Genomic DNA, 13528 nt, shown 5'->3' with positions numbered 1-13528 from the left:
TTTGCATAGTTTCATACAATAACGCGGTTTGTTTATTTCGTCGCAGCATATTAAACATCAGCGTTTAATATATTTTAAAGTACCAGAGGGTGAAGCTGTGGGTGGGGGTGGAGGGTGGGGTGAGGGGGGGGGGGGTGGATACAGGCAGTCACCACACAGCTGCAAGCTACCAGTAGCTTTAGCGCAGAGGAGCGCAGCGTAATCTGGCTCGCAGCGAAAGCTAAACCGCACAGCTGTTGACAAGGCAAAGCAGCTGCAGCTCCGCAGACTTCTTCCTCCGTCCGCATCCCGCTGGAGGAAAACCATGAACGAGCTGGTGAGGAGTTTGCCCTCCCCGACTCTCCCCGGGCTGCACCTCCCGTGTCCGGACACCTACAGAGGCTGGCTCTTTAAATGGACCAACTACCTGAAGGGCTACCAGCGGCGGTGGTTCGTCCTCAGTAACGGCCTGTTGTCTTATTACCGGTAACGCTGTGTTTATTTAACTAAAAAAAATTAAAGTTAATAATAATTATATTTAGCAGCAGCATTGTTGGCAGAGGTGTTGATTTTTTTTTTTTTTTTTTTTTTTTTTTTTAAACTGGGAAACTTTTTACTTAACCCGGCAGGAAGATGGAGTGACGACCAGGATGGTAGTTTTGAAAAAAAAAAAAAAAAAAAAAACTAAAATAACCTGAGTCATAACTACAAGGAGGAAAGAAATGGGAATAATTCATGTCCCCTAAACGATGCATACTCAAAAGATAACATGGATCGCATACAGCCTCTCGCTGTATTTTTACGTTTGGATAACAGCCATAATTTTAGCTTTCTTTGATTTTAATTGATATAGCTTTATATAAATTAATTAGCTGACGTAATTAGCTAGTTTGAGCTAACAAATTGTCTTTCTTTTCAAAATGAAGTAGCACAGCATCAAACCCCTCAGTTAGTATTGTCTGAAACGGTGATAAATAATGGAGATGCAGGAGCATAAAAATAACCCACAAATGGGCCTGTTCATTGCTTCTGCATTAGTCATATAAAACACAGTTTACGCAGTAATAAAAAATAGAGATAGGTTATGACATCAAATGCTAAAGAAAATTGTAAGATAGATAGATAGATACTTTATTAATTTTTTTTTTGTTACAGCAGCATTTAAAGCAGAAAAAAAATGACAATAAAAATAGAGGTAGTAAAAAAGAGTATTAAATATATATATTTTTTTAAAAGCACATTATATACTAATAAAAATAGAATAATATTAAATTAAACTAAACAACAGTGCAACGGTGTTATTTATGTAGGATGGATTTGGCCGGAGGTGAACTGTTGTGCAGTCTTATTGCATTTTAAATAAAGTAGATGAAGTGCCATGTTCTCTTTTAACGTATCATTCACTCTTTCAATTTTCGGTATCTTACTTGTCATGTTTAGTGATAAAAAAAAATCTGTTTCTTCTCTTTGGTTCTCATGTTACATGTCATCTGCAAAACAGCTGGATGCTTCCTTGCACAAACCCCACCCCCCCACCCCCCGCCCCCAAAAAACATGCACGATGATTATGTATGAAATCAGTATGAAGCTACGATACAAATATCGTCCAAAGCCGGTCTCTTGAGAGATTTAACCTACAAATATTCCAGGGTCTCCAGAGAAAAAGCGTGTCACTCCATCACTGAGGCTTGTGTTTTTTTGATTGACTTATATTGATGCAATTTTAACAGCAAAGTGCGTTGACATAATTTAAAACGCAGCTGCCCCATTTTGTAAATGGAGCACATTAACATGGAGCTGGGCAGGAAGGCTGTCGCACGCTACTGTTAACGCCGTTTATGTTGTTTTCCATCAGGACACAGGCGGAGATGGCCCACACGTGCCGTGGTACTATTCCCTTGGCAACAGCGCACATCGAGGTGGGCGACACCTGCCACATGGTGTTAACCAGCGGCGGCCGAAGCTACCACCTGAAGGCCACGTCTGACGGAGAGTGTCAGAGATGGGTGTCAGCCCTGCAGCAGGCCAAGGCCAATGCCACTCTGCTGATGCATCACTCGGGTGAGAAGGATGTGTCATACTCTGTGTGATCTGTATGTTTTCAACAGTATTTGCGATGGACTGTCAGTGTTCAGAATTTTGATTCAGCTGGTTTCTGGCTTTACCTGTGTGTTGTGACTTTTCACACACAGTACTTCCCGAGACCAAACAAACAATATGACACTTTGTGAAGTTAAACTATCCAGTCTAATTAATGTCTATGTCTTTAGTGTTAGATCTGTTGTTTCTTTCTAAAAAAAATTTTTTTAAAAAACCTGCTGAATGTCCCTGAACCTGTAATTTAAAGGAACAACAAAAAAGAAAGTCTGAAGTAGTCAAACTAATTTGATCTCTAACATGAATACAGGCTCATGCAATCAAGACGCACTTACCTAAATGCATGTTATGCTGTGTACAGTATTTCTTTGTAGCCTTCAGTGTTGTGTAAACAACGGGACACAAGATGGCAGTGTTACTCAATATGTTCCTATAGTCTGTTGGGGCAAGTTCGGGTGTGATTAAAGGCAAAAAGCTGTATTTAATCATGTCAAATTAAACGACATCCGCTCTCATCCAGAGAATACTCTATTTTGTAACCTCTGGATCATATTGTGTACAATAATATAATATAAAATGTTTAATATGAGTGTAGGAGACACTTTTCTATCCACTGTTGTCCAGCCCGTCTTGCTCTTTGTGAATGTTTTAAGATAAATCGCAAAGATGTGCAGTGTTTTTTTTGTTTCCCCCCCCCCCACTATCTCTCTCTCTTTTCTCTCTCCTTTGCACAAATGTGCATAAACACACAAGCAGCCGCCTCCTCCCGCCCACTCTGTCTCCTTTTTCCCTCTCTGTCTCCTTCAGTATGAGGACAGCGAGTGCTGAATGAAATGACCTTCCTTTAGACTCCGCCTCCTGTTCTGGTAGCAGGAGGGGTAAAAAAAAGAGAGAGAGAGAGAGAGAGAGAGAGAGAGAGAGAAGGAGGGTGTGAGGATTTTCATTGAAAATATTTTTCACCATACACTCTGTGGACAATAGGGAGACATGAGTGCAGCCTTTTCAGTGAGTGCCACCTTGTAAGTAACCTGTTATTTTCCTCATAGCAGAGTAAGAATTAAGATAGACACTGTGTGTTTGCGTGCGTGCTCACATCCATGTGTATTTGTAATGGTTGTTCATGTGCGCTGATGGAGTTCAGTAAGTTTGGCAATTTTGTATTTAATACAAACACAGGTGTTGCTTTTTGGAGATAACAAAATGAGTCACTGCAGAACAGAAGAATAGTTAACAGTCAGTTGAATATTTGCCTTATTTGTTTGCGTTCATCCTACATTTTGTCAGGATTATAAAATACAGCTGCCAGAGGAATCATAACTCAGAGATGTGTGCTTATAAGCACCCTTCAGTGCTGAGTAAAACATTTGCACCTGCCACATGTAAATCAGTGTTTTCCGTCGCTCTAACCATATTAGCATATGGAGACATGATGTGTGAGATGTTTCTGCTGTATGTACCGGGAGACGTACTGATAGTAAATACCAGATCATCTAGAAGACATCGGGGGCCTTAAGCGTACGGAAGCTTACTTACTCTCTAACTGAGCTTCCTCGCAGTTCAGAAATTGTGTTTACAGTGTTCTTACTGCACGTTTTTGTCTCGACTGTTTTCCTTTAATTATTTTATTATTTTATTATTTATAATCTGCATGTTAATGTCTTATGTCTGCTTCACACAGTTTGGAAACGCTCAGCTGATGTGTTTTCATGCGTGTGCGAACAGAGGCGCAAATCCTCAGGTGTTCTGGTGAAGTGTGTGATGTGATTATAGATTATCATTGCATGGGGCTTTTAGTTACATGCTTAGTAACAGGGCAAATTAATTGGCTAAAAGTGGATTAGAACAGCAACAATTAGCAGAAGTCATCAGGCACTTATCTTGTCTTATCGGTCACATGACCACTGTAAGATTTAGGTTTGTCTGGAATAGGTATGAACCGGTATGTTATGGAAACAAATGTCAATCTTTCCAACAGCTGGGTGAAACTTTAACATGGTTGATGATTGAATCCAGATAGCTGTAGCGATGGAGGAAACAAACAGGAATAAGCATTCAGTTTATCACTCGTAAATGCTTTGTCTGTGTTGCAGAAGCTTGCAGTTCATCCTCGGATTTATAACTCTGATTCACTCTTCCCACTCTGTGTCCATATCAATAGATGGTATCACCTGTGGGTGTGTTTTAATGATTCAACGATGAGTCACCAATCGGTCTCAGATTCTTCAGTGTCCTGAGTGGAAAACAGTCCATTAGTGCACAGACTAGACCAATACGCTTCTGCCCTGCATGTACATTATTATTCCACGGATGAGTAAAATGGATCTGCACTTTCACATAAACATGCCGGATGGCAGATGGCTCCAGATCTCAAATTCATAATCTAGTGCCTCAACACCTTGAGCACCAGAAGTGAAGTCAGATCTTTTTCCTGCTGCCATATTTGGGTCGTGAAACCATTACAGATGCCTGAAGGATTTTTCACCCTCATTTTTTTTACTTTTTTTTTTATCTTCTCCTCCAGAGACTTTTTAATCCAGTTTGTCCTGATTGTTTTTATTTCTTTTCCCACCCTTAACCCGAGCGTAGTAGTTTGTCTCCGCGCTGGTACTCTTAGGCGATGCTACAGTGGCCTAGATTGAGCTTGAGTTTTGAGATTTCACACACAAGGTTTCTTTTAGCACAGAAGAGATGTTTTGACCCAGAAAAACATCATTACATAGGATGGCGGCGGGATTATTTGTGTTGACATTTATAAATGCCTATAAATGTAGGTCTTTTGAAAAAAAAAAAAAAAAAAAAACTGCTGCCTTTTTCACTAAGAGGCTTTAATAGAGTGCAGTTTGCTCAATAATGCACTTCAACCCGCAGATTTTCTAGTAGATCCATTATTACAAACACATATTGTGTGGACAAGCACCATTCAGAGGCCCAAATAGAAATATAGTGAACATGCCAAGGTTTTATAAAGTATCAAATATGTTAGATATCAAAGAAATCTACAGTTTCTATTTGATTTAAAAGTGCAAATTTGCTTTTGAAGACAAGTAAGTGTGATTAGACACAGAACATGTTTTGCCTGACTTTCTGTATTTTCATTAAAATGTTAGTTTTTTTAATTGGCATACTGTGTCATCTTTAAGGCTTTGAATAAAGACTTTTAGAATGAATGCCATGAATTTTCTTTGTGATGCCCAGCCATCAGTCCAGTCTCTCTCCCTCCCAAAATCCCTCAGACTGATGGCTCAGCTCATGCCAGTAAGGGGTAGAGAGAGAGAACGAGAGGAGAAAAAGGGTAGTGCGTCATCTTTTTCTCCCTCTTCTTCTAAAAATAGCCTTGCCTCCTGATTGCACAGGCCCACGTTTCCAGGGCAACGGTGTTCATTCACAGCTTTACGATCTTGTACAGGAAGGCTTGTGGAGAATCAGGGTGGGAAGTGTTATTATCTTCCTCTCTCTGTTCCCCATTAACACTCTCTCAGCTCGTCTCAATCTAAATTTAAAATATCTTTCCCTGTCTGAGGAGATATTCATTCTCCAGGTGCTGTTTACGACAGTTTGAGAAACGCCCACATTTTTTCAGACTTAATAACCTGTAATTATACCCGAGCATGTCTGTGAAATGACTTCAATTGTGGTCTGGGTTTGTGTGTCTGTGTGAAGATGACTCAGGAGATGAAGCCCCTGTACCTCAGGAGGACCGTGCTCTAACCCAAGGGGTGCTCAAGAGTCTGGCCAGCAAGCTAGATGACCTGAGCACCTGTAATGAGCTGATCGGAAAGCACGGTGCCGCCCTCCAGCGCTCCCTCAGCGAACTCGAGGAACTGCGTGCATCCACTGACAGCACAGACAAAGTGAAAGCTGTTAATGAGCGAGCCACCCTCTTCCGTATCACCTCCAATGCTATGATCAACGTGAGTGTGCACAATTCCTTCCTCAGCCAGTATACGGCCAAAGTAAATGAGAGATTGGTCAGTCGCGAATGCCTCTTTTATTAAGGGCCTGCAGCTCGAAGCTGCTGTCTGCATCCTTTGATGTGTGTTGTGTTCACACCTCAGGCTTGTCGTGACTTTCTGGATGTGGCAGAATCTCAGAGTCGGAGGTGGCAAAAGGCCCTGCAGTATGAGAGAGAGCAGCGTCACCATCTGCAGGAGACCATTGAACAGTTAGCCAAACAGCACAACAGCTTAGAGAGAGCCTGGAGGGAGAATCCCGCCTCATATACAGGTGAGACATATCACTTTCTCTCCCAGACATCGTGGCTCCTGCACAGTATGTTGTAGGAAAGAGTCACAGAATAGCAATATGGACCTCTTCTGGCCAGTCGTAGTGATGCATTTCTATTATAGAAATGTCATTCAGACAGATATATAACAGACACGCATTTTTCAGTTTCGTATGCATTCACATCGGTTTTTTAAAAACTTTTTCTAAGCCATATTACATAATTTTACAATGGTTACAAAGTCTTCTTCAGTGTCCATTATTTGGCCACTTCCTGTATGGCAGCACTAGAGTATGTCCAACATATATAGATTGCAACTCTCCGCCTCGCCGTAGGTGTGGAGCGGTCTCAGCAGCGGGATGCGAGCGATGAGAATGACGACGCAGAGTTCTTCGATGCCATGGAGGACTCCCCAGCATTCATAACTGTGACTGCTACTGGCGAAATACAGCACAAGTGAGGAGCAGCATCTCTCTATGGTGATGTCAGAGCTGTGTGTGTTATATTTCGAGCTGTGTTTCAAATATGAAATATGTTGCTTTCTCTCAGGCGCTCAGGAAGTAATCAGAGTATGATGAGTGGAGGAGGGCCCAATGACTGGACTCACAACGAGAATGTATGTCACCAAGCACGTGTCTTATACACACATGAAATATCATCTTAACTGGCCCTTTTCTGTTGATGCGTTTTGGTTTTTACATAAACTTTGTGTTTTGTTGTGTTTTTTTTGGACAGGACACCTCAGGCACAAACCACATGCAGCTACGACGAACAAGGCGCAGCCGGATCCCGGACAAACCAAACTACTCTCTTAACCTGTGGAGCATCATGAAGAACTGTATTGGCAAAGACTTGTCCAAGATTCCCATGCCTGTAAATATCATTTCTACTCCCTACAAATCAGCTGAATTTAAATAAATGCCTATGCTGGATGAGGAATTCTCTGCACCTAAAAGTATTTTTTTACAATCCTAAATGTGTGACTGCAGGTGAACTTCAATGAGCCGCTGTCGATGCTTCAGCGTCTGACTGAGGATATGGAGTACAGTGAGCTCCTGGACCGGGCAGCCCGCTGCGACTCGTCCTTGGAGCAGATGTGCCTGGTGGCGGCCTTCTCGGTGTCCTCCTACTCCACCACAGTCCATCGTACCGCCAAGCCCTTCAACCCTCTGCTGGGGGAGACTTACGAGCTGGACCGGCTGGAGGAGTATGGCTATCGCTCCATCTGTGAGCAGGTAAGACAACAACATGTCCATCTTATTAAGTGTAATTCCTCACACATCTGTTATACACACAAAGAGATTAAATCCCCCCCCCCCCCCCCATGGCAAAGACCAACTTATAACAGTGTGCTGACAACAGCTGATACCATTCGCTCTCAGGTCAGTCATCATCCACCAGCTGCTGCCCACCATGTGACGTCACAGCGAGGATGGACCCTGTGGCAGCATATCACTATTGATAGCAAGTTTCGTGGAAAATATATTTCTGTCATGCCATTAGGTAAGAAGCTCGGGAATTTGCTTTGAAAATCAGTGTTGGCATGAATACCACAAAATATGACCCATAATTTTCCTGAAAAATACACCCAAATATATGTGTGGTGTTTGTGTGTTTTCCTGTTTGCCGTAGGCAACATTCACCTGCAGTTCCACTCGAGTGGAAACCACTACGTGTGGAGCAAAGTGACGTCAACGGTGCACAACATTATTGTGGGGAAGCTTTGGATTGACCAGGTGTGTTAGTTTTATCAGTTCAGTGAAAAAAAAAAAAGATGACCTGTCTGTGTACTGGCATATTCTTAGACTAGCAACAGAGTAAAAGGTGAAATTAACAATGGATAATTTAGACTTCAGAAGAAGAGACTTTACAAAGGGTCTCACTCTCAAAACACTTCGCAGGAAGGAAATTACTGTTTAGAAATACAAAATCTACAAAAAAGAAAATTTTATTTTTGTCAGTGAATAAGTGGATGTTTGGGTTACACTACTGAGGGAAGTAATCTTGATCACCATACACTTTTAAGTCCCATCTGTTTTTCTGGCTTCCTTCCTGTCTGGTTTGCTGTTGGCAGTCGGGCGACATCGACATTGTAAACAACACTACCAAGGATACCTGCCGCCTCAAATTCTCCCCCTACAGCTACTTCTCCAGAGAAGTTCCACGGAAAGTAAGTCTGTTCCACCTTTTCAATCAGTAAACACACAGCAAGCCTCTTTGTCTTAATTCATATCTTACAGTATTCACGCAGTTGTACGATTGTCAGAGGGCAAAGAAGCCTCCAAACACGCAAGCCTGTGCCAAGAATCTGCAACGCTGTTGGAGCTTCGCTCGAGTTGGAAAGAAATCTTATATCCTCTGTGCTTAGTGCTTTCAAGTATAGATAACCCTCTGAAGAATGTTTGTCACATCAGCACGTACCATCAAAGTTACTCACTCATCAGCTGATGAGAAACCTAGGAGAATATATAATGTATATAATCTTAAAACAAAAAGATATCTAAAAAAAAAAAGAAAAATTCAGTTTGATATGGCGCAACAACATAAACAAAATATGAATGAACAAAGTACCCAGCTGTGAATAGTCATAGTGTGCATGTAACTGTGTGTCTGTAGGTGACGGGAGTGGTAGAGGACAGAGAGGGCGCGGCCAATTACATCCTGTCAGGAACCTGGGACGACAAGATGGAAAGTGCTAAAATAGTGGACAGCAGCCAAGGATGTGGCGGCTCTGAAGGCAAACAAAAGACAGTTTATCAGACTCTTCAGCCCAAACTTTTGTGGAAGAAATATCCTCTCCCGTATGTCGAACACATATAACACATTTCTACTTTCTCTCAAAGACCAGATGTGTCAATTCAGCCGGTCCATCCGTCCAGATTTCACTTTCCCCTCTGCCTGACCTTTCATCGTAATGAGTTGTCTCTCCTATCTTTCACTCTCCAGAGATAATGCCGAGAACATGCACTTTTTCTCCTCCTTGGCTCTGACCTTGAACGAGCTGGAAGAGGGCGTCCCGCCCACTGACAGCCGTATGCGGCCCGACCAGCGGCTAATGGAGGCAGGTCTGTGGGACGAAGCAAACGGAGAGAAGCAGCGTATCGAGGAGCATCAGAGACTGGAGAGGAAACGAAGGGAGGCACAAGCCAATCAGGCCCTGGAGGAGAGTAAGTACAAGGAAACCAAAAACGGGAACAATGAAGGCAGAGGTTCATCGGTCGTTCACGCTACCTTCAGCATAGATAACAAGTCGATCACTTTAGATCAGGGGTCTCCAACCAGTAGCTCACGAGCTTGCTTAAATATGTTTGTGTTGAGTATCAATTTGTTATTGTTCACGTAAAAGAAACTTATTCAGCTGGTTTGGTGGAGCTCAGCTATGTGAATAAATGTTAGTAGTACTCAGACACTGTTAAAGTTTGTTAAAAGTTGCTCTCAGAGGAAAAAAAAGTTGGAGATCCCAGCTTTAGATAAATTGTGATTTGTACTTCAGTGCATGTCTTTGATCAAAAACAACAGCTAAACATAATTTTGCAGCTGATAACGAAACTTAAATCAAAAATGGAGGCAACTACTGGATGGAAAACTAATCTTTAGTTTATGTCAGAAGCTGACCGCAGATCTGGTAGTAACTACTGAAGGCGTTGTGCTAAGAAAGACATTGCGATTGATCCGAAAAAATAGTACTTGTTCAAGCCATGTCTTAAGAAAGCATGACTCTGTGTCATCAGGGCAAGACATTGAGGGTTACCAGCCACTGTGGTTTGAGAAGAGGACGGACGACAGAACAGGAGAAAGCACCTTCGTCTACAGAGGCGGCTACTGGGAAACCAAAGAAAGACAAGACTGGAGCCAGTGTCCTGAGATATTCTAGGACTAAATCTCCCTGAACACCGTGGCATCAGACAGGCTGGGTGATTCCTCGTGATCGTAAGGATACTCTGAATTTCAAGCACAAAAAAACTCCTGCTTCCACTTTGGAATTGACTTGCTTCTGCTCTATCTGTGTTTCCAGAATGCATGGCCTCGGTTTGTGTTCACGCTTCAACACTGTAGAAAACTAATTCATGAGAGCATATAGAGTTCTTATGTGCTTGCGCGTGTGTGTGTGTGTGTGTGCGCGTGAGTGTATGTGTGTGTGTGTGTGTGTGTGTGATTGCCATATGCTTTACAAAGAAATGATTTGTGCACTGAAACACACTTCATGGTAGTGCATATGGGGCACGGAGTACTGTGGATGTTTTGGTACAAGCACTGAATGTCTTGTTCTCCTCAAAGCTGGAACAACTCGTTCTTCGCTGTGCTCTGGCAGAGACACCAAGCTTTTAAGAGAACTGTAGCGGGACGCAGCCTTTTTCTCTGCTTAAAGGCTTCCTCAGCAGAACTTCATTCATTCATTCATTCCCCCCCCTCCCCCCCCTGATTCTTGGGTATTTTTTTATTACACTATTTCTTAAAATTGCACAAATGTATCTGGAAGGATTTAAAGTTATTGTTAACTGGCCTCTAAAGAACAGTTACCACTCCATGAAAACCAAAGTAGATGTCAAATCTCTTTGGCTGAACAACTGACTGAAAACACAAAGTTGATTTACAGTTAATCTCTGCTTCTCCCATGATCCTGAAATTATGATTCCAGCTCTATTAAAGGTGCCCTCCACCGACGTTACATGTTCAAGTCAGTTCACGAGAATGAGGCAGCACTGCGCACAATGTGAAAGCACTTGAACAATATCTTCACTGGCCCTGGAGGAGCTTTGTTTACTCGGACAAAAATGATTAAAGCAACATCACTTGAGTAATCTCAGCTGGGACTTTAAAAATTCAAAAGATTACTGAGTTGCATCACAGAAAATGTAGGATCCAGTATTTTTAGAGCTTGACCCACACCAGAGACTAAACGTTAGGCTACTGCTGCTTCTGCTGCATGTGTTCTGGACATTCTTTTTTAATTTTTGTTCTCATCAGAGTATACAGTAATAAGTGGAGGAGTCCACCCAGTAACAATACTGACTCACAGTCTTTCATAAAGCCCCCAAACTTTGCGAAAGTGCACTCATACATGAGGTATAAATATCTTCAACTATCTTGAGACTCAACCATTAGAGTTCCACTGAAGTATAAATCTGCTTAACCTGCAGGATTTTCTCCAGCTCGGGATTATATTGGTGCTTGATGGTAATTTTAGCCTTAATTATGTAATGAAGTAGTAAATCCCCAGTAACTACTACATCAAAAGATTTTATACAGATTAAAGCAATCTGGCAGACTATTTTTTCTTTTGATGGGACTTACAGATATACTTAGGGGGGAGTTTTGTAATATTTTACTCAGAATATCAGGGTTCATCATCTTGGTTAATAGCAAACTTGTTTCCCCTGAACTGTTAGAAATGGCTAACTCTATTTAGGCATTTCTAGACTTGAAAAGTGTTACTTTATTTGCATATGTCAGCAATAACAAAAGCTGCAAAGTCATGTGAGAACAAAGTACTCTGAGGTCAGAGCACTGTTTTATGCATTCAAATGATTAGTAACAATATTCAACTAGATGACTGATAGTTATGTGAAAAAAATCTTGATTTATTCACATCAGCCAAGGGCCAGAAAACATTCAAGGAACGGCTTAACACTCTACTTGATAAGCTTTTTTGTGTGCAAGCAAGCACTTGTGTACATTAGTAGTAAATACATAAATTGTATGACCAATAATTACCTGTTTATTTATAGCTTTCTGTGTATTATGACAAGGCATGATGCACATGGTTAGTTTTGGCCTGTATATAGCAAGAATATAATAGAGATAGAATCACCTCATTTATAATCACTGTAAAAAAATACTGTTTCACATTACTTGAATATTTATATTCTGGTCAGTACTTATTCTCTATTTGTGTATTCATGATATTAAATGGAGTCAAGACCAGTCAATGAGATGTGGGATTAATTCAATCCTAAATATAAGTTTCTAAAATACACTGTATGATATAAATGATGCAAATAAGATGTTCAAATGAAGCACAATGTTGCGTTTACTTGATTATACATGCTACATAGCTAGGGTTTCCATAGCAACACATAGCTATGCATGGTTTTAGAGTGCTTATGCCCTTCTGTAGTGAGAAGCCTCTTCACCTGGCTAATTGTTTGTGGTATTTATTAACTGAACCATGATGTGAACTCACCTTTTGTGCCCAATTACCTCAGAAATTTTAAATTTTTGAGCTCAAATAAAAAGATAAAGCTGCCACTGTGCTATTGTTTACTGTCAGACCTATGTTGTTCTAATCTGTTGTCTCACAAGGGACAGATGACGAAGAAGACGCAAAGACGCACAGACGCTGTCACAGGGCCCTCGTGGCCAACAATACATTTCTCTCAGGATGATGTATCTGGTCTGGGGGGCTGGGATCAGGTTGGACGCCAGCTGCTGTCATGAGTCCAAAATAACAGACGTGACACCCGAAACCTCACGTCAGACAACAAATTAAAGGCTTTCTAATCAGCTTCCTATTCACAGCACACTTCCTGTCTCGATGTACGAATGAATGAAGAAAAATCTAAGAATTGTTTAATTTGTTTGCCTTGACGAAACAATCAAAAGGTACATTTTCAGCATTTCCTCACAGTGACAAATTACACTGACACTTTCCCTTGAGCTCAACTGTCATTCATGCATAAACCACATCAGAGTTTTGATTTTGAAGTATTGATGAATGGATTTTAATAAAGTTGACCTCGTGCACTAAATCGATGTGATTAATAAACTGCACCTCCTAGTTCAGAAAAAAAACAAAAACATTTTCAATATATTACAATGTCTTGGTTTAGGGATGGGCAATATGTCAATATTTTGTCAAATCATAATGAGACCTGTGAGAGACAAGATATTATCTTAGATTTTGGATATCATAACATGTCATAATTGTTGTCTTTTCCTTCACCCACTTAGTCGTCATATCAAAATAACATATCATTATGTATCAAAAATCTCAATATATATATATATATATATATATATATATATACATTGAGATTTTTTATATATATTATAAAATTATGATAATTTATTATTATGATATATATATTATAAAAGCACCAATAGTAATCCCAAAAAATATTTTGATATTTGATTCTGTCCATTTGGTTTAATACTCTTTGTGGAGTCTCACAAATAACACGTGCATATTTTATCGGTAATTATTTGCATTTTCAAACGTCTCTTCACCGT

The 13528-nt window shown here is 40.8% G+C and overlaps 1 protein-coding gene across 2 annotated transcripts; it reads left to right on the top strand.

Moving 5' to 3' along the window:
* Positions 1-147: 147 nt before the first annotated feature.
* Positions 148-13047, top strand: osbp2a (oxysterol binding protein 2a). Of its 2 annotated transcripts, XR_011179015.1 has the most exons (15): positions 148-465; positions 1835-2040; positions 5737-5987; positions 6132-6300; positions 6634-6754; positions 6848-6914; positions 7034-7171; positions 7288-7533; positions 7681-7801; positions 7931-8034; positions 8373-8468; positions 8915-9099; positions 9245-9465; positions 10030-10228; positions 12602-13047. XR_011179015.1 is itself a non-coding variant. In XM_069164366.1 (14 exons), exons 1-14 carry the CDS (start codon positions 305-307, stop codon positions 10170-10172), a joined length of 2229 nt encoding a protein of 742 aa, XP_069020467.1. In that variant the 5' UTR covers positions 148-304; the 3' UTR covers positions 10173-13047. The 2 variants fall into 2 exon arrangements, 1 of the variants encoding a protein (XP_069020467.1); XM_069164366.1 differs by having other exon boundaries at positions 10030-13047.
* Positions 13048-13528: the final 481 nt, after the last annotated feature.

The sequence above is a fragment of the Embiotoca jacksoni genome, unplaced genomic scaffold, assembly GCF_022577435.1.
Source record: "Embiotoca jacksoni isolate LCO1_2020_lvr unplaced genomic scaffold, fEmbJac1.0.p SCAF_10, whole genome shotgun sequence".
Taxonomy (NCBI): Eukaryota; Metazoa; Chordata; class Actinopteri; family Embiotocidae; genus Embiotoca; species Embiotoca jacksoni.
This window is presented reverse-complemented; position numbering and strand designations above follow the sequence as displayed.

Excerpts from the sequence above, each read along its gene's own strand:
- osbp2a (XM_069164366.1), top strand. The coding sequence starts at position 305 with ATGAACGAGCTGGTGAGGAGTTTGCCCTCCCCGACTCTCCCCGGGCTG. Across the intron at positions 6,915-7,033 it reads ACTGGACTCACAACGAGAAT|GACACCTCAGGCACAAACCA; the intron begins GTATGTCACCAA and ends TTTTTTGGACAG. Across the intron at positions 9,466-10,029 it reads CAATCAGGCCCTGGAGGAGA|GGCAAGACATTGAGGGTTAC; the intron begins GTAAGTACAAGG and ends CTGTGTCATCAG.